Source organism: Podarcis tiliguerta, assembly GCF_965153285.1.
Source record: "Podarcis tiliguerta genome assembly, chromosome: 17".
In the NCBI taxonomy this organism is placed as follows: domain Eukaryota; kingdom Metazoa; phylum Chordata; class Lepidosauria; order Squamata; family Lacertidae; genus Podarcis; species Podarcis tiliguerta.
Window position 1 is genome coordinate 29,920,207 of NC_139550.1, and position 23,091 is coordinate 29,943,297.

At 43.3% G+C, this 23,091-nt stretch overlaps 1 protein-coding gene across 14 annotated transcripts in view; it reads right to left on the reverse strand.

The window, feature by feature from the left end:
- DNM2 (dynamin 2) overlaps nucleotides 1–23,091 on the reverse strand; it is a 60,938-nt gene that overhangs the window by 9,926 nt on the left and 27,921 nt on the right. For 5 of the 14 annotated variants that reach the window (XM_083419754.1, XM_083419753.1, XM_083419746.1 and 2 more), the window contains exons 11-15: nucleotides 20,857–20,943; nucleotides 20,467–20,537; nucleotides 15,858–15,909; nucleotides 8,912–9,025; nucleotides 1,557–1,666 (exon numbers count right to left, since the gene is read on the reverse strand). In XM_083419754.1, coding sequence (XP_083275880.1) covers nucleotides 1,557–1,666; nucleotides 8,912–9,025; nucleotides 15,858–15,909; nucleotides 20,467–20,537; nucleotides 20,857–20,943 — 434 coding nt within the window. Of the gene's footprint in view, nucleotides 1–1,556; nucleotides 1,667–8,911; nucleotides 9,026–15,180; nucleotides 15,193–15,845; nucleotides 15,910–20,466; nucleotides 20,538–20,856; nucleotides 20,944–21,840; nucleotides 21,980–23,091 lie in introns of all 14 variants that reach the window. The other 9 variants (XM_083419752.1, XM_083419744.1, XM_083419745.1 and 6 more) reach the window with 4 other exon arrangements.

Below are 23,091 nucleotides of genomic sequence, written 5' to 3' on the forward strand. Positions count from 1 at the left end.
TAGTGACATTTGACAGTTGCAATTCTGAGCCCTGGCCAAAACTGTGGGCAGCACCAAGTTTCATCAGCACCGCATGCATGCTGTGCTTGAAAACAGAACACTCAAGAGGGCATTCTAAGACTGCCTATTCCTTTGCAAGCATGACTTTACTATCCCACACGTGACACCAGGTGAGTGGCAGGTGGGTGTGCCTAGGAAGAAACAGCCTTGCCGGTCAAATTAGGAGGCCCAACAGGCCTATTGTTGTCTGTGGGCCCAGGATTCTCTAACTGTGCTCAAGACCTTCATCACTTTGCTACTCCTCACCTCCCTTGGTTTACCTTTCTGCTGGACCTAGTAAGAGATGCCTGCCGTATCTTTTCTTAAGGAGATTTTTTGGCGAATCACATACTGAGCCAAGACAAGGAAGATACTTTACAATATCGTCTTTTAAAGAGCCAAGTCTTTCCACTGCGATCCACTCCCTTGAAAAATCCTAGCTCAGGCAGCTCCAACCCCATCACATAATGTGAACAGGAGAGTAAAGTCAAACTCTTTAAGCTTGAATACTTAGCAGGCAATGAGCAAAGACATTAAAGATAACTGACAACAGTGCAGAAAGAGTCAGTCAATACTTTCTGTGTCAAGATTAAGTCTTTCTGAATAGAACGTGAGTAACAAGCAATTCATCCAAGTACCATCAACCTCTGGTGTACATGTGACCTCAGGACTTGCTAAGCCTGGACAGAACACGCAGCACACTTCTCATGTGTGTCAGAAAGAGAGAGAGAGAGTGTTTTAAGAAACATACAAAGTCTCTCTCCTTCTGTGAGATCATGTCATGAACTGGCAAGATGATGGGGAGGAGGAATAGGATCCCAGTGAGGGGTGTAGCTAGGACTGCGACACACCAGGGCAAGCAGGGGATGGGGAAGAAAGTACTCATAGAGTGACGAAGGATGGCAAGGGGATGGGGGTCAGTGCACAGAAACCAGAGCAGCAGGACCCATTACCAGAGGGACCCCTGTTTCCCTGAACACGACGGGCTCTGAGGCATAGGGAGCAGTAGGAGGGGCACTCTAGGAGGATGAGGCAGCCAAGGGCTCACAGCCCTGCTCACTAGCTGGCCCGGTGAGGCTCACGAGCTCTGGGAGGAGGTGTGTGATTCCTCAGCTGGAGTAGGCTTAGGTGAGGATCACATGCCTTTCCATGCAATCAGCATGCAAAGAACAAAAGGGAAGCAGAGCTGAGGTGCTGTGTCTGCTCAATTGCCTATTTTGGTAGACCTTGGCTTGGATGCTCCTGAACCGAGCTTTGGGTTTGACCCTGGACTGTATATTGACTGCTGGACTTCAGACTTGGCCTACTTGGATTGACCCTGGACTGTGTTTCTTGACCTTTGGACCTCAGACTTTCCTTGCATGGATTAAACTTCAGACTTGACATACTGACTTGCGGCCAGGCAGGCTAGGGGTTTAGGACAGATCAGCACAGCAATTTTACCAGATTTGAATTCAGCCTAAGGTCCTAAAATGGCTTCTCATGAATCAGAAAGCACTGAGACATACTTCTCTTACCTTTGTTCTGTGTTAAAGATACCAAATACGTGCTTGTTGGACATGAAGCCTTTTTCCACATCTCTAATTTTTAGGTTGTCCAGAGGGAGCATGTATTTCTTCTCCTTTTCCTATGAGGATAAAGAAGGGTGAAAAGCCCAAAACGTCATACATGTTGGTTTGTTCTGGCATTCAATAGACCAGTAAGGAAATCTGATCTTACAATATTTGCTGACATCCAAAACGATGATTAAATGTAAACTGTTTTAGATTTGGCATGCTCAAACCAGGCTTCAAGCTTCTAACTGAGGCCTAAAGAGTCTGGTTCAAAGTTCACACACTGTGCTCATATAAACCCTTAATAAGGGATTCCATCCACAAGTCTGTTAACCCAGCATGCTTCATTCCATCATTAAATAACATTAGAAATGTTATTTAAAAGTCAGAGCTAGTCTCTTTTTTATAAGGCTCTTGCTACTGCCACTTACTGCAATCAGTTCTTGCTTGTTTTGAGTGTATAAATGTTAAGAGTTCTGTCGTTCAAACATTTACTAGAAAAAGGACAGGGCTTTGCCAGTGGAAATCAATTGCAACCCCACATCCACCATACAGGACTTTGGGAAGGAAGAGGTAGCATAGAATAGACTTGAAAAAGCAAAAAGCAGGCTCCCTCAATCTTTTTGCTGTAGAACCCTGCTTTCTTTAACAAGTTGCAGGCTAGCACTGGTGAGGGGCCCCCATATGAGTCACACAGAGCAGCCTCTCTGCAAAAACCCCACATCTGGAATTGTTTATAGCTCCAGATGCTGCCTGCCTGCCTGCCTCCCTCCCTCCATGCACACGCAGAATCCCAAAAGTGACGTTTTCCTTTATACAGAGGCCACAAACCTCACACCCGCCCCCCCTCTATGATTTCCTGAACAGCCCCAACCATTTTCCAGACTGGATTCAGCCGCAGACTTTGCCACGTCAGAGGAGACAAAGTAGGTTTTTTCCCCTGGAACTGCTCTACTTAACAAACCCTACAAAAGGAGAACAAAACGGGATTACATGGAAGAGAAGCTTCTGGATTCCAGCCCCGCCTGCCCAGTGTTCAGACTACCTGTTCAGGAAGCTATAAAGGTGTACAGTAGTCTGCACATTGGTTAGACTGGGTTTGGATAAGCATCACTTCAGGGGTGTTGGCCGTTCAGGTAAGCTTCTGCTTTGGGGAAGTGACTTTATTCTGAGTTTTGCTGCTACTGGGATTCCAGACCTATAAAGAAGCTGGCTAATCGTGCATAAAGGGTTTATGCCCTCCTTCGACAGTCACAAGACAGGATGACTTGAGAGTCGGGCTTTGCGTTGATAACTAAACGAACTTCTTAATCCCCTGCTTTCTTCAGGAATGTGTGCTTTAAAGATGAATTTTCTAGGGAAGTGGACAGATATAAATTCAATGAGCAGTTTAGTTTCCCAGGCTTTGTCTCTGCTGGAGAGCTTTGTTCATGCTGGGCCTGCCGGTTGTCACCTTCCAGACAAGAACTCTCCCAGAGAGGCTTCTGACCCAGTAAATGGTTTGCCAGTGATTTGGAAGAGGTTTTTTAAAATTTATTATTATTTTTGTTTGCTCAACCTGTTTTACTTTTTATTTTAGGGAAACAGCCTCTGCTTGTGCAGCACCACTGTTGAAGGTAATATCTGCCTGAAGCCTTGCTTGGAAGTTAAATGAGATATGGGTCTGGCTAGCTTTGAGGCGTGGGTGGCTGTGGACTGTGAGCACAAAAGAATACCTTGGCAGGGGAACAAAATGGCTCAAGAAATACATGTCTGTTTTGTACTGCAGTAGTTCAACTGAGCCTGCTGCCACCAGGTATTCAAAAGCACCAAGTTCTACCAGGCAAGCAGTCTTTAAAACTTGAAATATTCTCCAACGGTAGGATGCAATAGCAGAAAAGAACAAAATTGCAGGGGTGGAAGTACTGACTTGCTTCCAAACGAGAATCCATTTCTAAAGACTGCATGTACACTAGTTGCAGTTAAACAAAAGCTAAGTATGGGCACCAAAACAAAAGACCGCCACACTTATCACTGTAATGTCTGCCTTAAGATGCAGCCAGCTCTACACAAACTCATGAGGTTTATTGTTCTCAAGGAAAGATGGGGGGGGGTAATCCAAACACACCAACTTTTAATGAGATTTGCTGAATGTAGCTGAACTCACTGTTGGCTGTTTTAAATATATAGCTTGCCTGTCAGTGATCAGTGCCCACATTGACATTCTTTAAGATCACTGACAAAAGAGAGCCAAAGCAAACCTTGTATTTAAGAAGTGTATTAAAAATGCTTTATAGTTAAAATGTGTCAATGAATTCTTTCATATTTTTAAGTGGCAACACCACGATAGGTTCCACTGATCAATCTTCATTCCAGAAGACGCACCGCTGAATATGATCGATGTCACACCTAAGCAGTCAGACTATTAATTAATTTCCCAGGATTGAGAAACCTCTGGTTTGAAAAGAAAAGTTGAAAATGTTTACAAATTCACTCATGCATCAAAACACACAGAAATTCTAAGTTAAGGTGCCCACCTTAACTTCTGCGCCACGTAAGCTGTAAATATGTCCCACTCTCACACTTATTGTGCTAGCTCATGACTTATCTTCCATGCACCCACACTTTCCTTTGGTTTTTCAGCCCCAGTCTTTTCCTCTGCAGCTCAAGGGAACACCAAAGCTCATGATACCATGGGGGCCATGGCCACTAAACTGTGCAAAACCACCTGCATTCCTTATAAGTATTCATCTGAGTTCCAGGAAATTGTCTATGTTAGTTGTGATGGGCTGCATGTCACAGCATAGGGTGGGGAGGATGTGACACAAGACACCAGGATGACAGAAGAGTCTCCTAACGAATCACCACTGGTCACTCCCCAGGGCAATTTGCAGGCAAAGAAATGCCCACCTGGCAGACTAAGGCTTCTCTTCCCAGAAAGAGAACAAAAAGCATAGCCATATCTCAGGATCCAATGGGATGGTGGGGCAGGAGGCTCTAGAGGCAATCAGAGAAAGGAGAATGTGGGCTGCTGCCAACCTGAGTGGAGCAACAGCCACAATAGAGACCCAGAGTGGGTGGGGGGTAAAGTATGGGTCAGCAAAATAAGTCTAACATACACATATCATGCCAGAGACCTCAATTAGTTCACATGCCTATTCCTGACACGGCATGCCACAATGCAAGGGAAGCAGCCCGTGCCCATGTTTCTTGCAGAACAACAGCTTATGCCCTGTTGCAGAGCACACCACCAGAGTTCTGGGCCACTGAATGGTGACAAGGGGGAAGATTGGTACATGTTAGCAGTGGACGGCTGCAAATGGGAGGGGTGGGGTCACAAGGGAGATGAAGAACACGTGGAGAGGGACCTAAAATTGGGTGAAGGAGGCTATTGGGACAAATATCTATATCACGAGAAGGCACACAAGCCAGCAAGCAAAAGGGGAAGGTTAAGCTCCACTTGTTGCTTTTACTTTTGGTTAAACATGCATAAGATTTGCAAATATTTCCTTAAGCTTTAGAGCACAGAGGCTGGCAGTCAGAATTAAAAGTTTAGCGCTTCCAAACACGGACATACCACTGAGCCCATCTCCACTGCTGCCCCAATCTGCAGAAGAAGAAGAAAAGGATTGGGGCTGAAAGACCAAAGGGAAGTGGGTGAAAGCACAACACTGTATGTGAGACTGTAGAATATGTTCGCTATTTACACGGCACAGAAGATAAGGCGAGTGCTCTAACTTCGAACTTCCAAGCAACGACACAGAAGGTCTAAGAAAACCCCCACACAACAAATAAACAAATACATTTTTAGGCACGCTCCTTCCTTCTTAATAGGGGGGTAGTTATCTGTTTCTTTCATGCCTCCAGAGTCTGCATTTCTCCAGCTAGGTACTCAGAAGGACAGCTACATTGGATCTTGCAGTACATTTGCTGATAGTTGAAGCTGACATGAAGTTTGAAAAAATTACAGAATGGTACTTGGGCTTCTATGTCCCCAAATGAAGCAAGCAATCTAGCAGGAAATTTCCAAACTACAAAGGGTCATGTATGCACCGAGAGCAGGACACGAACCGTTTAAAAGCAAATCAGAGAGTTCAGTAGTTAGGAAAAGGAAAACAAACCACCAAGGCAGATAGACTGGGTGAGGGGGGAGAACTCCTGCTTAACCAAATTGCCAAAAGCAATGAAATTTTAAAGCTGGCGCATCAGTGGTAATCTACAATAACCAAGATGCAGAAGAAAAATAAAAAAAACGTAGCTACCTAGCAATTTTTAAAAATATCAACCTTTGTTTTACTGAACTACTCTATTCTAGAGGATTTGGAGAGAGGTAGCCGTGTCTATTGTAGCAAGAAGAAAGAACAAAGTGCTCTTTGTCCATTTCTTCTCAGGTAGAGGCTAAGTCGCTGCCTGTATTTTTCTGCATTTCTTTTCCATCTCACCTCCCTGTATAGAATTCCCCTAAATCATATATGTATATACACCTGTAACTCAATATAACACTTCAAGCGTCTGATGAAGTGAACTGTAGCTCACAAAAGCATATACCATAAATGTTTTACGCTTTAGAGTGCAACAAGATACTTCTTCTTCATCTCAGGCCACAGAAGGTGGAAAGAGGGTCCAGCAAGAAGCTGCCAGAGAGTTGTTTACAAAGGTGATATAATGCAGTCCAAGATTCCTTGAACTCAAACATCATGCCTCCCATGGTATATAGATCCCACAATCCCAATACAGTCATACTGCAGAAGTTGAACAGAATCAGTTCCGGAAGTCTGTTTGACTTCTAAAACGTGGCTTCTGATTGGCTGCAGGAAGTTCCTGCAGCCAATCAGAAGCCACAGAAGCCCCATCGGACGTTCGGCTTCCAAAAGAAAGTTCGAAAACCATAACACTCACTTCTGGTTTTTGATCGTTCAGGAGCTGGAACATTCGACTCCCAAGGTGTTTAGGAGCTGAGGTACGACTGTATTTGCATCAACCTGGCCTACTAAATTGACTCCCACCAGAGCCTGCAATGTCACTTACCTGACTCTGGGTCCAACTGCACACAAGAAGTACCTGACAGTGCCCTAATTATGGGATGCTCTCTCCCTACAGACTTGCCTGGTGCACTCATTGTTTAGATTAAGCAAAATGGAAGGTCTGTCATCAAGATATGCAAGGAATATGTAGATGTAAGGTTTAAATATTGAAAAGACCTGGCATGAAGATAGATAAGAGTGCACAGGATTATCCCTGCCAGCAAAGACCAGGCCATCCAGTGTCAGGGATGGAAGGCAGGCTTTACTGAGGCTTCCAAGATATCCCAAATTGCAACTATTTTGCTTTCTGTAATATGACACTAGGGAAAGATGCACTCGGGGATACCTTTGGAATATGGGATGGCCCCTACTCTCTACTCGAGTCACCTCCCATTCATAAAGCATAATTCCAATTTGCAATTTGAGTTTTGTTTCCAAGAAACCAAACTGTGAAGCACACACAACTGAGGGGGGCCAAGAATGGGGGGAGGGCAGTGCGTCTCAACGTGCATACATATGTATCTGAAACAGGAAGTGGTATGGGCTTTTCTGAGTGAAGTGACTCCCTTCCTGCTTCTTTAATGACAAATGAACAGCCTCCATTCTGAATTCTGAGTGTTTCTTCCTGTTTGTGCCCACTTCCATGGCTCAAATGGGCAGGGTGCCTTGTTTTTATTTGCAAAAGCACTCTGCATGTTTATCAACTCAAATAATTTACTAGCGGAGGTGGTTTTGTGACTGACATATGGGCCAGACAACCAGCACTGTGCAAATCCAGCTTCTGCTGAAAACCAGGAAGTTTTCCCCAAGCTTGAATGCCTCCCTTCTTCCTTACTTGGGATCTAGCATTGGTAGAAAGAAACAGAAAGGAAAGCATTCCCCGAACCTGAGTCTGGGGGATGGTAGATGGAAAAGCAACAAAAAATATACCGCCTCCCACTGCCCCCAAAGCTAAGAAAGGTGAAGTTAGGCTTGCCATACGTCAGGAATTTTGGGGTCTTCCTAAGAAAAGTTCAACAACTTTGCAAGTGTCAGGAATTTTAGTTTTTGAAATACGGCAACCCTAGATGAAGGAAATATTCATGAAATGCACAACTTCTTTCCCCGCACCAAAACTAAGCAGGGACAAGGGCAGGCAAAGCATTCCTTCCTGTAGTCTGTGGCACTCCAGTCTGGGTAGGGAATTCCAGAGAAAGCGTATCCAGTTGCCACTTCTTACAGAACAAGGCTCTTCAGCCACTAAATAGCTATGTGGGAGGAAAAACTGGCAGTAGAACCACCACCACGAGAAAAAAGTATCGCTTGCTAGAGATTCTCCCTTCTGCACAAGTCATAACACAGAAGCCAGTCCTATATGGAATCTGGTTGTGATAAACCTGGAGCCAAGACTCCTGGAACTTATTGCCAGCATCAAGGAAGACACTTCCCTGTTTCAAAATTGGTTCTCCTAACAGATAGGAAACAAATGTTGTAATGTGGATCACTCCTCTTTAAGAGTTCTAGGCAGCCAGTCATATCCTCTTTCAGAATGCTGTACTACATTTCAACCACCCACATTCCCCAGTCAATTGGTATTTGCTGGCCACTGAACATGCTTAGTCCTCATTGGGCTGGGGAACTCTTCCCCCCCCCCCCCCCGTTTCTTCCTGAATACTTTTTTTTTTTTACTTCTAACTTTGGAATTTCTCCAAGCCTGCCAATACCTTCCCACTGAGTGCCCTTTCGGCAACATAACTCGTATACACCAGATAATGATAATGTAATGATCCTCAGTTTAATTAATTTAATGATCTTCAGTTAATGATAACTTCATTTTCATCAGTCTCCCCCTATTCAGCCAACCTTTGCCCTGAGCTCAGTGGAGAAGGTAAAGGAGGTGAGAGGAAAGTTAGCAGAGAGTTGGGAAGGGGAAGAGGGCAGAGGAGGCAAATGGGTAGGTGGGAAGGAAGGGACAGGGGCAGAAAGGGAAGGACAAAATATTTTCCTCCTCGCCACCATTACAATGCATTGCAGCTCCTCCTTTGTCTCTGTGATCACACCCTCGATATATTATCGTGGTCCACACAAACCCTTGCCCACAGCAGCTCATGCCATAAACATGGACTGCTGCAAGGCACTTGGCTGTCAGGTTGTTAACAGAACAAGGCTTGTGCACGTGGGGACTCATGGCATCCTTGCTGGTAAGTGGGCAGTTTTAGAGGTGTAGATAATACCCCCATGTTTCCATGTGTGTGATTTCAAGGACTCGATCTGAGTATCTACAGCGCCACCCAGGTGACTTCTCACTGCGACAATATGGCATGCATAATTACCCACCTCTTCATCCTTGTACCAAGACAAACTTTCCGCCGTCAGGACGAACCAATACTCCTTGGAGCCACCTTTCATGATGCTAATGTTGTTGATAGTCAGCCAGCCTCGCCGGATGACCTGGAGGAAATCAAGGAGTAGGTGAGGAAGGAAGAACAGGTTACAGGCTATCTTGGGGAACGTAAGATGGATGGGATTGCTTTATGTTCAAGAGATTTGGTGCAATGGCTTAGGATTCTAGCCCTCATAGCAATCAGCAGGGGAGGAAAGTCCTGCTTCCAAAGTTAGCAGCTTGGAGGGCCCAGTGGAGGATGAGGGGGTCCCATGTCTCATGAAAAAAAGAAGGACATTGGAGGAAGAAAGTGGCAGCTGGAGGGAGTGGGAGGTTTTTAAGCAGAAGTTGGGATGGCCATCTGTCTGGGATTCTTTAGCGGTGATTTCTGTATTGCAGGGGGTTCGACTAGATGACCCTCAGGGGTCACTTCCACCGATACCATTCTATGACTCTGTGACACTGATCAGGAAAAGCATTAAACCTTCAGTTTACAGCACCAGGGTGTTGTTGGCAAGACCCAAAGCCCTCTGAAGATTTCCACCTACAGCATTACTGTTACACGTGGACTTTGATTGCCTCTGAAATAGCAGCCTGGCTCATGATTGCAAAATTCCACCGTGTGATCAATGTTAAGCAATGAACCACTCTCACCAATAAGCAACCCTAAAGCACTCATTTACACTTAGTGTACCCAAAATTAAATCTAGAGAATGCTAGATGCAAGTGATAAACCTGTAAAGCAGAATTTTCAACATGCCATGACTAGCGCTCTGCAATCAGGAAAGGAACTCTGTGTAGCAGTCCAATACTCACTGACAGATGAACGGGTATTGCCAGAAATAAAAACAGGACAGGAGCTCCTTCTCTTTACAGCAAAAAACATTGCTTATAGATGTCTATGAGGTCCCTCATAAATATATAATGACACAGTGCATGGCAGTGAAACCCATCAGCAAAGATGCAGGCAGGAGCCAGAGTACGTTGGTGGCAACCCTCAAGTATCCATGTCTGCAACTTACAAAGCAGCCACAGACCTAGTGAAACTTAATAGGATGAAAAAGGAGTCTCCTGAATAAAGCTGCACTGATTTGTGCAGGCCACAACTCTGCTTGCAGCCAGTTGTTTCCAACCACCTATACTCCTATTTGCAAACAACCACTCCGTTACTCAGTTCGTCTTGCATTTCACACTAATGACACTCTCTCAGTTTGCCTGAAGGGGCAGCTCCCCACCTGATGAAGTCACCCCAGTCTCACAGGTGACTCCGCCAGAGCTACGAGCAAAATGTTTTGGAGCCAGTTCTTTGCTACAGCCTGGCTAACCAAAAAGTCACAAAACGAAAATGTAAACGAGGTTAACGGTTGAAATGTCAGTACTGATGCTTGTCTGCCTCTTGGTGGGATAATTTGTCCTCAAGACATTTGGCATTAGGATGACGGCATTCCTTTATCCTGAAGGAAGCTCCAAGGCTTGGCTTTTCCAATTGGGCAACAACAAAAAATGTTTATGTTAATTAGTTACATTTGCATCCTATCCTCTCTCTAAAGTAGTGGTTTTCATTTAGTGTTGCAGGGAGGTCTGGAGTTTTTCAGAAGCTTTCCCTGATGAAAAGTGATGAACAGTGGTAGACAAGCTACTTTGAAAGGCAGCTTGCCCATCACTTCCAGTCTTTCCTGCAATGGACAGCCAGACAAAGCATGCTTCAATAGCAACGAGGAAACCTAATAGGCCTATGATCTCTGTGCAAACACATAGCTAGGTGTCTACTAGTAGATCTGAACCATTTACGGTACATCAGCAGTTTTATGATTTCCAGTAGTTTTCACTATAATAAACAACAAACTTTTAGAAGACACCTGAAGGCAGCCATGTATAGGAAAGTTTTTAATGTTTGATGACTTACTGTGTTTTCATTTGTTGGAAGCCACCCAGCATTTTAATATCATCATCATCAACAACAACTATAGTAAGCAAAACTGCAAGTAAAAGTATCATTGGCATGGCTGGAAATCTCTCTCAGCCTCTATGTTCTTTTACCTAGAGCTGTTTGAAATGGCTTTAATAGTATATTTTTATATTGCTGTGATCTGCACTGGGACCTTATAGTGAAGGGAATGTAAGAAATCAAATAAATAATATTGCAACATACATGTATTAACTGGTTGCTTTTAAATATGTCTTTGTGCAGCTCTGCTAGGACAGTATTAGAGTAGTGTGTCAGAACCCCTGATCTGTTGTAACTCAGAGGCAGACAATGCAAGCTGTCCCAGTGAATGACTCACAGGGTGTAGTAGACAATTTGCTTCACCCACTGAGTCACTATTATGTATCAGACTCCAACTGCTCACTAGCTGCTACTCTGAACCTGTGGTCTGATTGGCAGACTACTGGGTTTCAATAAAAAAATAAGAGTAGATCCCACAAGCCCACCCTTGCCTAGTATGTACCCTAGAATCTTCCATAGCACACTGGATCTGCTCAGACAAATGATGTAGAAAGGATGCCCTGGAGAAAGGAAGTCTGAAAACCACTGCTCTGAAGAGCTCAGAATAAAAGTATTCTGCAAACAGATTAAGTTAATACTTGCCCAAAGAGTACCATATTTTAAGAAGTTGTGTTAACTTGAGCGAGTACTTCCACATTGGAATGCACTAGTCTAGCCACCATGCCACGCTAGGAATTCTAATTGCCTGGCACAAGCCAAAAGCAACACCTAGCGTTGCCTGTAAGGCATCCCAAAATCTGCCCAACAATCAAATCCTCAATGCTGGAAGGATTTTATCCCTTCCACTGATTATGTTGGTGCCAAGTCATTGAGCTCATCATAAATTTATTGGAATAAAAGCCAGCAAAGCAATTGGCGAGCCAGTCCTAGGTCCAGGATCTAGCCCCCTGTTCAGCCCTGAGTTTCTACACCTCTGTTCACTAAGAATGGCCAGGATCAATTCACTTCATAGGGCCTGCAAAGTATTAAGGATGAACCACTTGCCCTCAGAACTATGCTTTGAACATCTGAGTAGCTGTGTACATTTAAGCAAAGAACGATCATTTACAGCCAAGCAACTGGACAGAACTGCTCTTAATTTCATGGGGAAATAGCCAAGACCTGTAGCATTTTTATGGTGGTCGATGGGCTGCTGAGAATATCCTGCAAGACTCACCAAGCCTGCAATAACCTTGAGCACGCTAGATAGTTCAACAAGCTGCTTTAATTTAAACCCAACACAAAACAGATGAGTTTTACTTTTTCTCTCTGCTAGGATGAAAAGTATCTCTTTAGGATACTTGATCAACACCCCACCTCCTGTGTGGGCCTTTGGAGTAAAGACACAGCAACAAACACACTTTGCTCTGTCATTTATTCGTTTTTATGTCTGAACTATACTTTTCCTTTCAGAAGGAAGCCCAAACAGCAAAACATGTAAAACGTTTTCTACCCAAGTTAGTACCACCATAAATATTAGTAATGAGCAGACTGGAAAGGAAGTAGTCTATATGTTAAATCATTTAAATATAGCCAGGCTAAAGTATACTTTGGAGAAAGAGAGCAAACCTAATGGTGATGATTCAACTGTTAGATACGAAAGCTACAGATGTTAGAGGCAGGATTGCTGAGCAGCTCTGGAAAGGGACAGAGAATTTGGCTTGGCCTGTGCTTAAGCTTTCAAAACCAGCACTGAAAAAGCATGAGGGCAAAGAAATACATATCAACCAGGCATCCTCATCTTTTCAGACCTGCTCAGCTTCTTGCTAACATAAAGACCAAGGTCGCAGACACACAGAAGGAGTGGAGCACTGGTGGGCATGGGCTGTTGCAAACTATATTTTAATTCAAATTAACTTGGCAGAGGAATGGAAGGTGTTGTCAAGTCCAGACATAGGAAAGGGAGTCAGGTCAGATTTCCTCTCTGTGAAGCATTTCTCTTAATTAAAAAGATTCAGGATCAGAAGTCAGTCACATTTTAAATACAATTAGCTTTTAAAAGAATGGAGGCAAAGAGTGGCCAGAAGGCAGTAGAGAAGGAGAGAGACCTTGAGACAGATGTGGAAGAAGAAACCAAAGAGCCTGAAAAAGACACACAGGGCTGTAACTGAGTTTGAGGAGCCCAGTCAAGGGGCATCAGCCCAAGGGAAGCCAATTCTGCTGCCAACTTGAGAAAAGAGACTCAAAGGGGGCAAAAAGTGTGCAGCAGGGCAAGTTTTGGGCAGTATGGACAAAAAAAAATGTTCCTGGAATCAATCTCCTTATTCTTTAGCCTGCTATTTTACCATCACCACCCAGACAGGCCTACAAGAAGCTGAGGAAAGAAGAACATAATGTTCATTTAAAGCTCCAAATTGCCTCTCTCAAACGCAGGAGGATGAGTTCGATCCAAAGTGTTGCCTGAAAAGTAAGTTTCACCTTCTACTTTTAGTAAAATCAAACACAGCCCAGCCAGTCAGATCTCCACCTTCCTCTTACTGAAGCACAAACCACATTTTCAAAGCCAGGGATTGAAGATTGGGAATTGAAGACCAGGGATTGCATTGGAATTGGAGACATGGCAAATATGCAGACCCTCAGGAGGCATTATGGCAGTGTTTCTCAAACTCTTCCTAGGTTTGCCAAATTAAAATTTGGAGTGTAAGAGTAAGAATTAACTGCACATGGACAGCATTCTCCATGGAAGGTTGATTTGAGTTCATATGAACCTCTAATTACTTTCAGCACACTATTTGAGAATTACTGCTCTGAGGTCTGCAGTTATCCTTAGAATATCATGAAAATGGATGCGTCAGCACTTTCAGACTCTTTGAAACACAGGATATAATGATGAGAACTGACAGGATGCCTGGGATTCCAGGGGAATGCTATGCCACTGATTTTAAACTCTCTCAGCATTCTAGTCCACTGGATCAGAATATGGAATTGAGAGGAGGTTCCTTGCCCAGTAGAAATAGCACTTGAATAGGAAACCTCCCACACCTCCGATCTGAGCAAAGTTAACACATACGCATCAAAGCTAGCATATGTGTCACATATGTACAATAGAACATAGTGCAATATTCTTGCACCAAGTACATGTGAAAATTATTTCCAGGACAGAATGAGAGGAGGAGCACCTCTGCATCTGTTTTATTAAGAATTGTTCTTCTCACTTACATCCAAAAGTTTCTGGCGATTCCATTTTCTTGTAGAGTAAGCAATGTAACCATTTGATTTCCAACTCCAAGATTCCCATCCACAACACATCCTTCAGGGACTATGAGTTCAAAGGGCTGTATCAGTTTGTTTAATCATGGAGCAACCGATCCACCCACATTTCTTAGAATCTAGTGCACTTAAAGGAAAAGCATAGAGCAACACTGGTCTCACCAGACAAGGGAAAGGGCAACATAGTAATGATATGGCAAACAAATCTCTCTGTGCCTCAATAATTATAGAGAAGGCAGCAGCAGCTGAGATTTTAGATGGAGATATGAACACATCAAGGTGAAAACTAACATGGAATACGTTTGTGACAACTGCCAACCAAGCTGGGTGTATGGGTGTAGAACATGGTACAATACATGATGCTGGCCCCTTGAGTCTCACCAGTTAGGAAGAACACAAGGTCTCAAGGGAGAAAATAACCAGGAATGCTAGCAGACAGAGCAGAAGCTCAGAATGCTGCAGTTACTAGTCAAGGCTCGCTGGCATCTTTATCCTTCCACTGCGCTCTGTTGGTATGGTGGGTGTCATACCCAAGTCTGGCAGCCTCATGCTTACTTTTATAGCTAAGACTCACAAGTCTCAGTTGCTTGAGTGTCACTGGACTCCAGCTAAGTGGATCTCCCTTCAGCCGTATATGTCAGCTTGAAGAAAAGGCATGAAGATGAGATATTAAATAAGGACAATGTCTCACCTGATTTCTGATCCAAGGAGGGTTGGGGCTAAAATCAGACTTCCTTAGGCTAAAATGAAGGATTCAGAGAGCTACCTTTTCTACTTACAGTTTCATTCATTGCCCACATGATAAGCCCAATAATTCAACAGTAGCAACTAAATTTAGAAAGATGGTTCCCATGCCTGGATCTCCTGGAATGCCATTTGAAGTTGCTTGCTTTTCTGTACAATTAAGTGCACTTTGTTTGAGGCAAAGAGGTTACCCAACATGGGGACCTTTACTTTTGCTGGGCAAGGAAGTCTCCATCACCAAATTTTACATATTAGTCACTAGCACATTATACAGGTACTTACCAGTATCTCACCCTTTACAGGTTGGCAAAATTAGTGGTGCAGGTAAAATAAGGAAAAGCAGGATGAGGGGACAGAACAGTGAAGAAAATCAAATAATGAGAGTAGAAGGGGAAGGGAGAAGCAGGAAGCACAAAAATGGTTGGAAAAAAGGGAAAGCAGAAAAAAACAGTAAAAGAAAAAAGTTACATGCAATTAATTATAATTGTTCAGTGTTAATGTTCCATTACAGTCTTTCCAAACAAGAATTAACATACGCAGATACATTATATAGAGACTAACTTTATGCACCAATTTTGTTTCCAGTCCTTTGCTCAAGTCTTGCTGCTCAGAAACAAAAGGGACTCAAGACTGAAAATGTTCCTTTATCGTTTCATTCTTCTGCCTTGAAGATTCTCTCTTCTACTTGTGTTCATACTGGCATAGATTTGTGGTCACAACTGAAGGATAAATGATTTATTTTGGTGGAGGCACTGTACTTTCTGCACCTTGTGGCCAGCTCCAAGTCATTTTCTGTCTTCAAATGACATAAGGCAAGGGTGGCACTTCTTCTTATAAATCTACGCCATGCTCACAAGCCTGTTCAACTCTGTGCAACTACACAGTGTGCCCAACAGGCTGGACTTAGTATGCTGACACTATGTTCTACTTGGCTAAAGGAAGGAGACATGCATCAGTACCTGATTTGGGATTGCTCTTTTCTTATTTGCTTGGGTGCTCCTTTGCTGTGCACTGAAAGAAAAGAGATGGTTTTACATTAAACATGCCTACTGGGTGTGAAAAAAGGTAAACTTGCATGTTAGATGCAGAGAATCACCAACACATTCATTCCTCTTCAAGTCAAGCAAAATTAGAGATGCAGATAGGGAAATGCCAACCCTCGAAGGAGAAAGTTCACCAGCAATGGAGCTGAAGTGATACATGCCATACGACAGATTTTTCCACCACAAAGACACTCTATAAATTCACAGCGGTTCTGAAACATTCCACTTCAGATCTAAACCAGAGGGAGACAGGGCCTTTAACCTGTGACTGCACACTACAGAGGAAGCGGAGGACACTGCCTACTCCAGGCCCCAGTGAATCTTTTCTTGAAAGAACCTGCCTGGCAGCATATGGAGAGAACACCCTAGTGTTTCAATCAATGGGATGTTAGACTGTCTTGCGGGATTGTCAATTTTCACAACTAATTAGTGGAATAATTCTGGGGTCCTCTGCTGGCTGGATGCAGCTTGCCTCCTACCAGTTACATGCACATGTACACAGAACATGCACATTTACTATGTGTTCCAAGGCTAGCCACTCATGTTGATATATCTTACTAGCCAACCATTACTATGCTTACCACTATGTCTCTCTCCCCTCCCTAGTTGACTCAGACATGCAAAAGGCTTAGGAAAGGGAAAGGCTATTTCTGGATTGTGCCACCCAGAGAAAGGAAAGAATCTCTTCCACTCTTTTGAATTTCTTCTCAAAAGAAATTCCTCCTGTTGCTTGCTTTGTCTAATCTGGAGCACAAATGAAATTTCAAGTGACAGGACCTACACACTACCGGCCACTCTGCTTGCCAGAGGGTGAGGGACATTTGCCATTGGGGAGCAGATTTATGGGAACACGTCTCCACTGACCAATCCTCACCACAGTCTTCATACAGCCCCTTCAACAAGTTCTCCAAAGGGTTAGACAAGCTACACTCTAGACCTAATAAGGATAAACTCTCACAGGCAGATACGCACCCAGCCACCATGCGCTGCTCAGTGTAACAGCTGGGGAGATTTGGGAGAGGTTTGAGGCATCCAGAGGGAAGAGCAAGGTGAGTCAAAGAGAGAGAGAAACGTGAGATGAAGGAAAAAGAAGGAACTGTAAATTAAGTGTGAAAGGATACATAAATAGACTACACACAAATTACACGAGAGGGAGAGAGAGAGAGATGGGGAATGGAAGGAGTATGTGAACAGGACATTATGCCTGAGCTGCTTGCTGGGCTGATGCCAAACAGCATTTCTTAAAATGCATTTACAGTGTTTCTAAGTCATCCAATAACAGAAGCTCTAAGAGCAGCATTACAGAATAAAAGGGAAACAAGTGGTAAGGGTTCAGGGACCTCCTACTGAGATCATTTGGTCTTGATGTCTTGAAAATTCTGCTTACAGGCCCCTACAAAAAATATCAGGGGTACTTCATATATTACATTTATAAAATGAACTTATCAAAAGTTTTATGCGAAAAGAGAAAAAGTAGTATTTTATCTTACATTCATATTAATGTTACAAATGCTTGAAAGCTGGCAAGTGAGTACAGGTTGTCCTAATTTTTGCACTAAGCATCATATATAGAAGTGTCCATTCTGTGCAGAGGCTGTGTGTGTGTGCACTGCAATAAGTTTCTGAATCTTAAAGAACAAGCAGGTTTTTTAGCAGCTAGAACTACAGTGGTGAGCCTGAGGAACAGGAAAAGACTGACAAAGGCATCTAGTGGAGATTTCTAGGGATATAGTGGGAAAGGTCTCAATCCCATGATGGCTGTTCCTGTAATGGTGTAGGAAATTATAACCCTAAGACACAAGGGCACCACACTGAAGAAATTAAACGCCATCCCACATAAATGTAGCCATAACTTTGTGTAACCCTAGGATATTTCTTGGGAGTCACTCATGGAAGATCTGATCATTTACAAGTACATCATTAAAGGTATACATAATTTGTAAATGGTATGTGCTGTTTTGTTACGAAGGCTGTGAATAGAAAGATATCTAGACAGACCACTATAAAGAAATCAGGAGTCAGCTAGAAGAATGGCACTGAGAAACAATCAACAGATACTGGATCCTAGGATTTAGATAAGCAGTAAGTTCATGACCATCAAAACAGCTTTTTAAGAAACATTGCCAACTCCAAGACAAGTAGAACTATAGGGAGAGACTACTAATCATTTCCAGGTGATATAATCTGCAGGAACATATTGGTCATTTCTCTAGTTGGTGAGGCTCATTTGACAACAAAATGGTTGTAAAGTAATGTTCACAATGGATACTGGCATTTTGATTTGGGATGATTCATTTATTAGACGTAATGCTATCAATACACTTACGTTCTCAACTAGTGGGAAAGTTATGAATGAGAATTTAAAAGACTAAAATGTATCACTAGGAAGGTCTGATTCTTTGGGAAGCTGGAGTTTATAATTGCTTTAAACAGGATCAATCCAAACATCCCGTATATTAGAAAGCACATAAACCTGTCTAAACTAGATGCCAACATGTCTAAAGAGTCAAGGAGGCTAGAAAAAGCAAGACACTGCCTTTAAAAACTGGAAGTGTCTGTCCAATCACAGAGGAAAAGGAGGCACAGACTCAGGGGAACCAAATGTAAATGTACAATGAGACAAGCCATGAAGAAACAAGAGCTAATGGAAAAAAGCAGAAGCAGAAAGCTAACTAGAAAGGGTGTGCAACAGCTGGATAAAAATAGTACCAGGGAAAGTCAGGGTAACTGCAGACAACTGATATATATTGTCATCAGTGTTGAAGAGTACCCACCCTTGAGTCCTTTATCTAAAGACCTGTATGCATCAGAGGTGACAAGCTGAAAATTTTTAAAAAGTAATCACCAGAACCTAAGGGGCTTCTGAATTGGCTGCTGCATGTTGAAGTCCAGATTGTACTTCTAAGTCAAGCGTGCTTTCCACATGGGGAAAAATATGCGCTCCCTTTTGCCATATTTAGATTCTGCAACCATTATTTTTGAATTTGAAAGCCTAAGATAAGATTACTGTAATGTGCTATACGAAGGGACTGCAATGGCTTACTTCAAACTTCATCATAGCAGTGATGGCAGAAACCCTGCAAACAATGCATCAGTCCTCCATCATCTTCCATAACTCCCTATGTCCCTCAGAGCACCATGCAAAGTGTTTTTATCCTACAAAGCCCTGGACCCCTACATGCCTACAAGCAATTCTCCTTTCCTATGTCCCAACACAACTTACAATAGCTCACATGAGGTTACCCTCAATATTATTAGTGCAGAACGTCAGGCTACTCAATACACAGAGGCATCCCCATAGGCTGCATTGCGCACTTTCCTGGGAGACTTGCCAAATAGTATTTCTGAAGTGGCGTAAGACCTTCCTATTTTGGCTGGCTTTTGCTAGTTAGACATGTCTTTGTGATAGGGCAGGTTAAAGTCATTGTAAGTGATAAAGATCTAATAATTGTTTTCATTTAACTGGCTTTTTTTTTTAAAAAAAGCACCCAAGTTGCTTGCTCCGAAAATAGGTCACAAAGGAAAGCCAAAAATAAGTTTTGTCCCTCCCTCTCTCACACACACATATCTCACTCATTGTTACCTTTTCATCAAGCATTTGAGATTAAAGTTCATTAACGTCTCCAAAATGCAAGTTTGATCTCAACCACACATGACTAGTTTCAGCTTCTAGTTATTTGATTTCGGTTAACCCAAGTCATGAGATCTGTACTACCAGGCAGTTATCCAATCACAAGATGCTCTCTTCTGCTTGGCCCAAAAAAAAAATTCTCCTCATTTCCTACATCAGCAGTACTATTTGGGCCATATAATGTTTCCCAGTGGCCTGATTCACATGCAATGTTAAACCATAATACAGAAGCACCCATAAACCATAATTAATACAGATGCATAATTTAATTCAAACCCTGGTGGGAGAGAGCTGGAGAGTCCTCATGGCTCATGAGGAGATCCTCCCCGGAGCCCAAAGTCAGTGAGAGCAGAGGAAGCCCCAAAGACATTGGAGGCACAGCAGGGCTTTGTTTACGCTGCTCAGCTTCCCTGCCTAACTGCTGATGCGAGTGGTAGCACAGAAGCAGCCAATTTCCCGCACATCCTCCAGCCAGCCCCACAGCTTCAATTCTAGTTGTGGATGTTTCGGGATATAGTAATTTTCATAAGGATAGGAGAGAGAGCAGCAGAGAGGGAGCCTGAAGGGTGTTTAGAGAGTGCTCCCCAGTTACGCGATTTTCTCTTACGCACGTGGGGATTCAGAACAGAACCCCTGCTTAAGGGGTGGGGGCAACTCTAGTAACTATGATTTGCAATGAATGAGCAGTGTACTAACGCATGCTGCTTTGCTTCTTCCTGACTCAATGCTAGGAACAACAAACTACAAGCTTGCTATTCACTGAGTGGCGACTTATAATAGTATGTGACTCCACACTGCCCATTCACATTAGACCGTAGTTAAACATTTAACTGCAGTTTACTGTGACATGCGAGCCAAGCATCTCTTGGTGTTTATTTGGTAGCAGATACTCACTTGGCAAATCCAATGAAGTCTTCGTGGTTAGTGTTGATGTAGGACAGCTCTATGTCAATCAGCAGGAGAATCTGGAGAGAAGACAAAACCAGCTCAGCTGCATGACAACATCATGAGAAAGAGCCCATTTAGACTACTCTTCTGCACACTGAAGCCTGTGAAAAGGACCTTGCCTTGATTATCTGCTTATGCATAGCCACACAAGAGCTCGGTACTTTCTGCACTGCTATAACAAGCAATTCCAGCTCAATGGAAACCCTGAGAAAGCTGAGCAAAGAAGGGGTTCAACTTTGCTGTGATTGTCAGTTGAGAAAGTCATTGTAGATTCTGATTCTGCTATTCTCAGTCAGCCCAGGGGTTATTTGGTGAGTAAACAAAAAACCTGCTCACCTGGTCCTTAGTTTTCCCTTCTCGTTCTCTGATGTATGTCGTAACAATTCTCTCTGTTTCTTCTCGAAGCCTAGGGTAAGAACCAAGCTGAGGACAAGCGGAGAAGAGATCAGATCACTGCAGTCTTAAGCATCAATTATAGACACACATATAGAGAGCAGAAGAGAAGAGGCTGGGCTATCTCTCAATTTTACCACTGGGACAGGGCTAAAGCGCAAAGTAAGAGGGATTTGGGGTGGGTTTTCTTTTGCCAGTTCAATAAAGATACAAAACGGTTTTCTGGGTGTTTGATGCGCACCCTATGCTTCCCATGGCTTTTGTCTGGGAAACAGCCCAAGACCTCTGTGGAGTTTAGCAGAAGGAACACATGAGACTGGCTTTTTAGTGCCACAGGAAAAAGAATGAGAGCTGCTTTCTTTTTGATTAAATGATAAGCCTACCCACAAGTCACTGTGGAAGATGGTGATTACATATTACCAAGATACTCTTAGAACAGATAAACGCCAGAGCTCTTTTCATGCTTCAGCGCTGAAACAAGCTTCTTTTGGCACAGGGCAGCTGAAAAACGCAGCCTTGTATTACAGGAAGTGCTCCTGAGATTTAGCCATTTTTCAAAGCATGTTCGACTGCAGCTGCTACGGTCCAAGCAACACCAGTGCAATGTCTCTGTGGGACCCTGCTGTGAAGCCAAACTGTACAATTCAACAGTCTGGTGGGCATTCCCCCCCATTATTATTATTTTGTATTTTTATACAATTAAGTGATTTCTACTGAGATGTAAACTGCTTTGAGATTTCTTGAAACATAAAAGCAGTATTTAAATAATGAAAAAAGAATGGCAGCTGCTGTGGCTCTGGCTCTGATCAGGCACAGACTGCCCTCACTGAAAGCATTCAAACTTCCTTTTAGCTGGGCACTGCCAGTAGCCATATTCCAGGTGACAGGGAGATGGGGAGGGGAAATAAAAGAGTAGAGACTCATTACCTTCTCTGCACACTTTTTAATGACCATGGCCAGCTCTGAGACCACGAGATCAACACACTTCAAACTGGGCTCTTTGAGCTTTATAATCTGTTTTTTCACTATAGCTTCAAAAGCCATGTCAGGTGTGAAGAGCCCCGTCCTGCACCATGCAGAAAGCGCGAACAGAAAGGAGAGATTCCGAAGAAAAGCAGGAAAATAAAAAAAAGTGACAGAGAGGGGAAGAAAGAGATTCAAAAGGTTAGTAATGTGCAAAGGAAAAAGCAGCAGCACTTCCTCAGGAAGATCCTTCTTGCATTGCCAAACTCTTGACAAGGAACTACTCCCTTCCAGGAGCTGAGCTGCTCAGGAGGCTTCAAATTAGCTTCAAGTATTTCTGCAAAGGGACTATGCCCTGCCTGCCCCTTGCAGTATGAGTGTGCTTGGCAAAGTGGATAAAAACCTGTTTTTTAAAACGGCTCCCCAAAATAGAAAAAACAGGTCATGCTTGCTTCTTACTGTGCCCCGTTTGATTCTAGAGTATGAATGGCTAATCTATGGCAAGGATGCAGCAAGTAATTTGTTGCACTCCTAAAGTGAGGCAGAAAGGCCTTAGGGTCAGGCTGTGTCAAGTCAGGTATGCCCTGCCCACCTCTAGTGCTACTCTGCAGCCTGCTCGCCATCATGTTTGACTACAATCAAAACTCTCTCGGGCATGGGTTTGGGGGCTACAGAACGACAGAACACAACTGGAGTGATCCCATTTGTGGCAAACTTGGCAAAAAGGTTGGCTACCATTGCGCTAGAGTCTTCCATGTTCCGAAACAGTACTTGGCAGGCATCTGTTGGCAGATGGAAGGAGGGAGAAGAGCTGTATACTTACAGTATTTGGTGATGGTTGCTATTTTCAATTAACACGTTATTGACCTTGCAACCTGATATAATTAGCACTTCTACTGAAGCTTTGAGCCTAAGATGCTAGAATTCCACACTGTGACTGTTGTGCCTGGAATGGGAATACTAAGAATGGGGCTCACATGAATCAATGTTCCTCCATACATAAAAACAGTCTCTCTACTAATGTGTCAGGAAAACTGAAAGCCTAGCACCCTTCTCTCTAACATGCTACTTCTCTATAAGATGAAAATGTTCTGGAATAAGGAACATTCCATCATCTGAAGTGGTACAGTCAACAAAGACTGGTCATATCCATAAGAATGAGGCCTGCCTCAGCAATCAGCATTTAACCTTTCATTTCTGTTTCACTGGCTCATT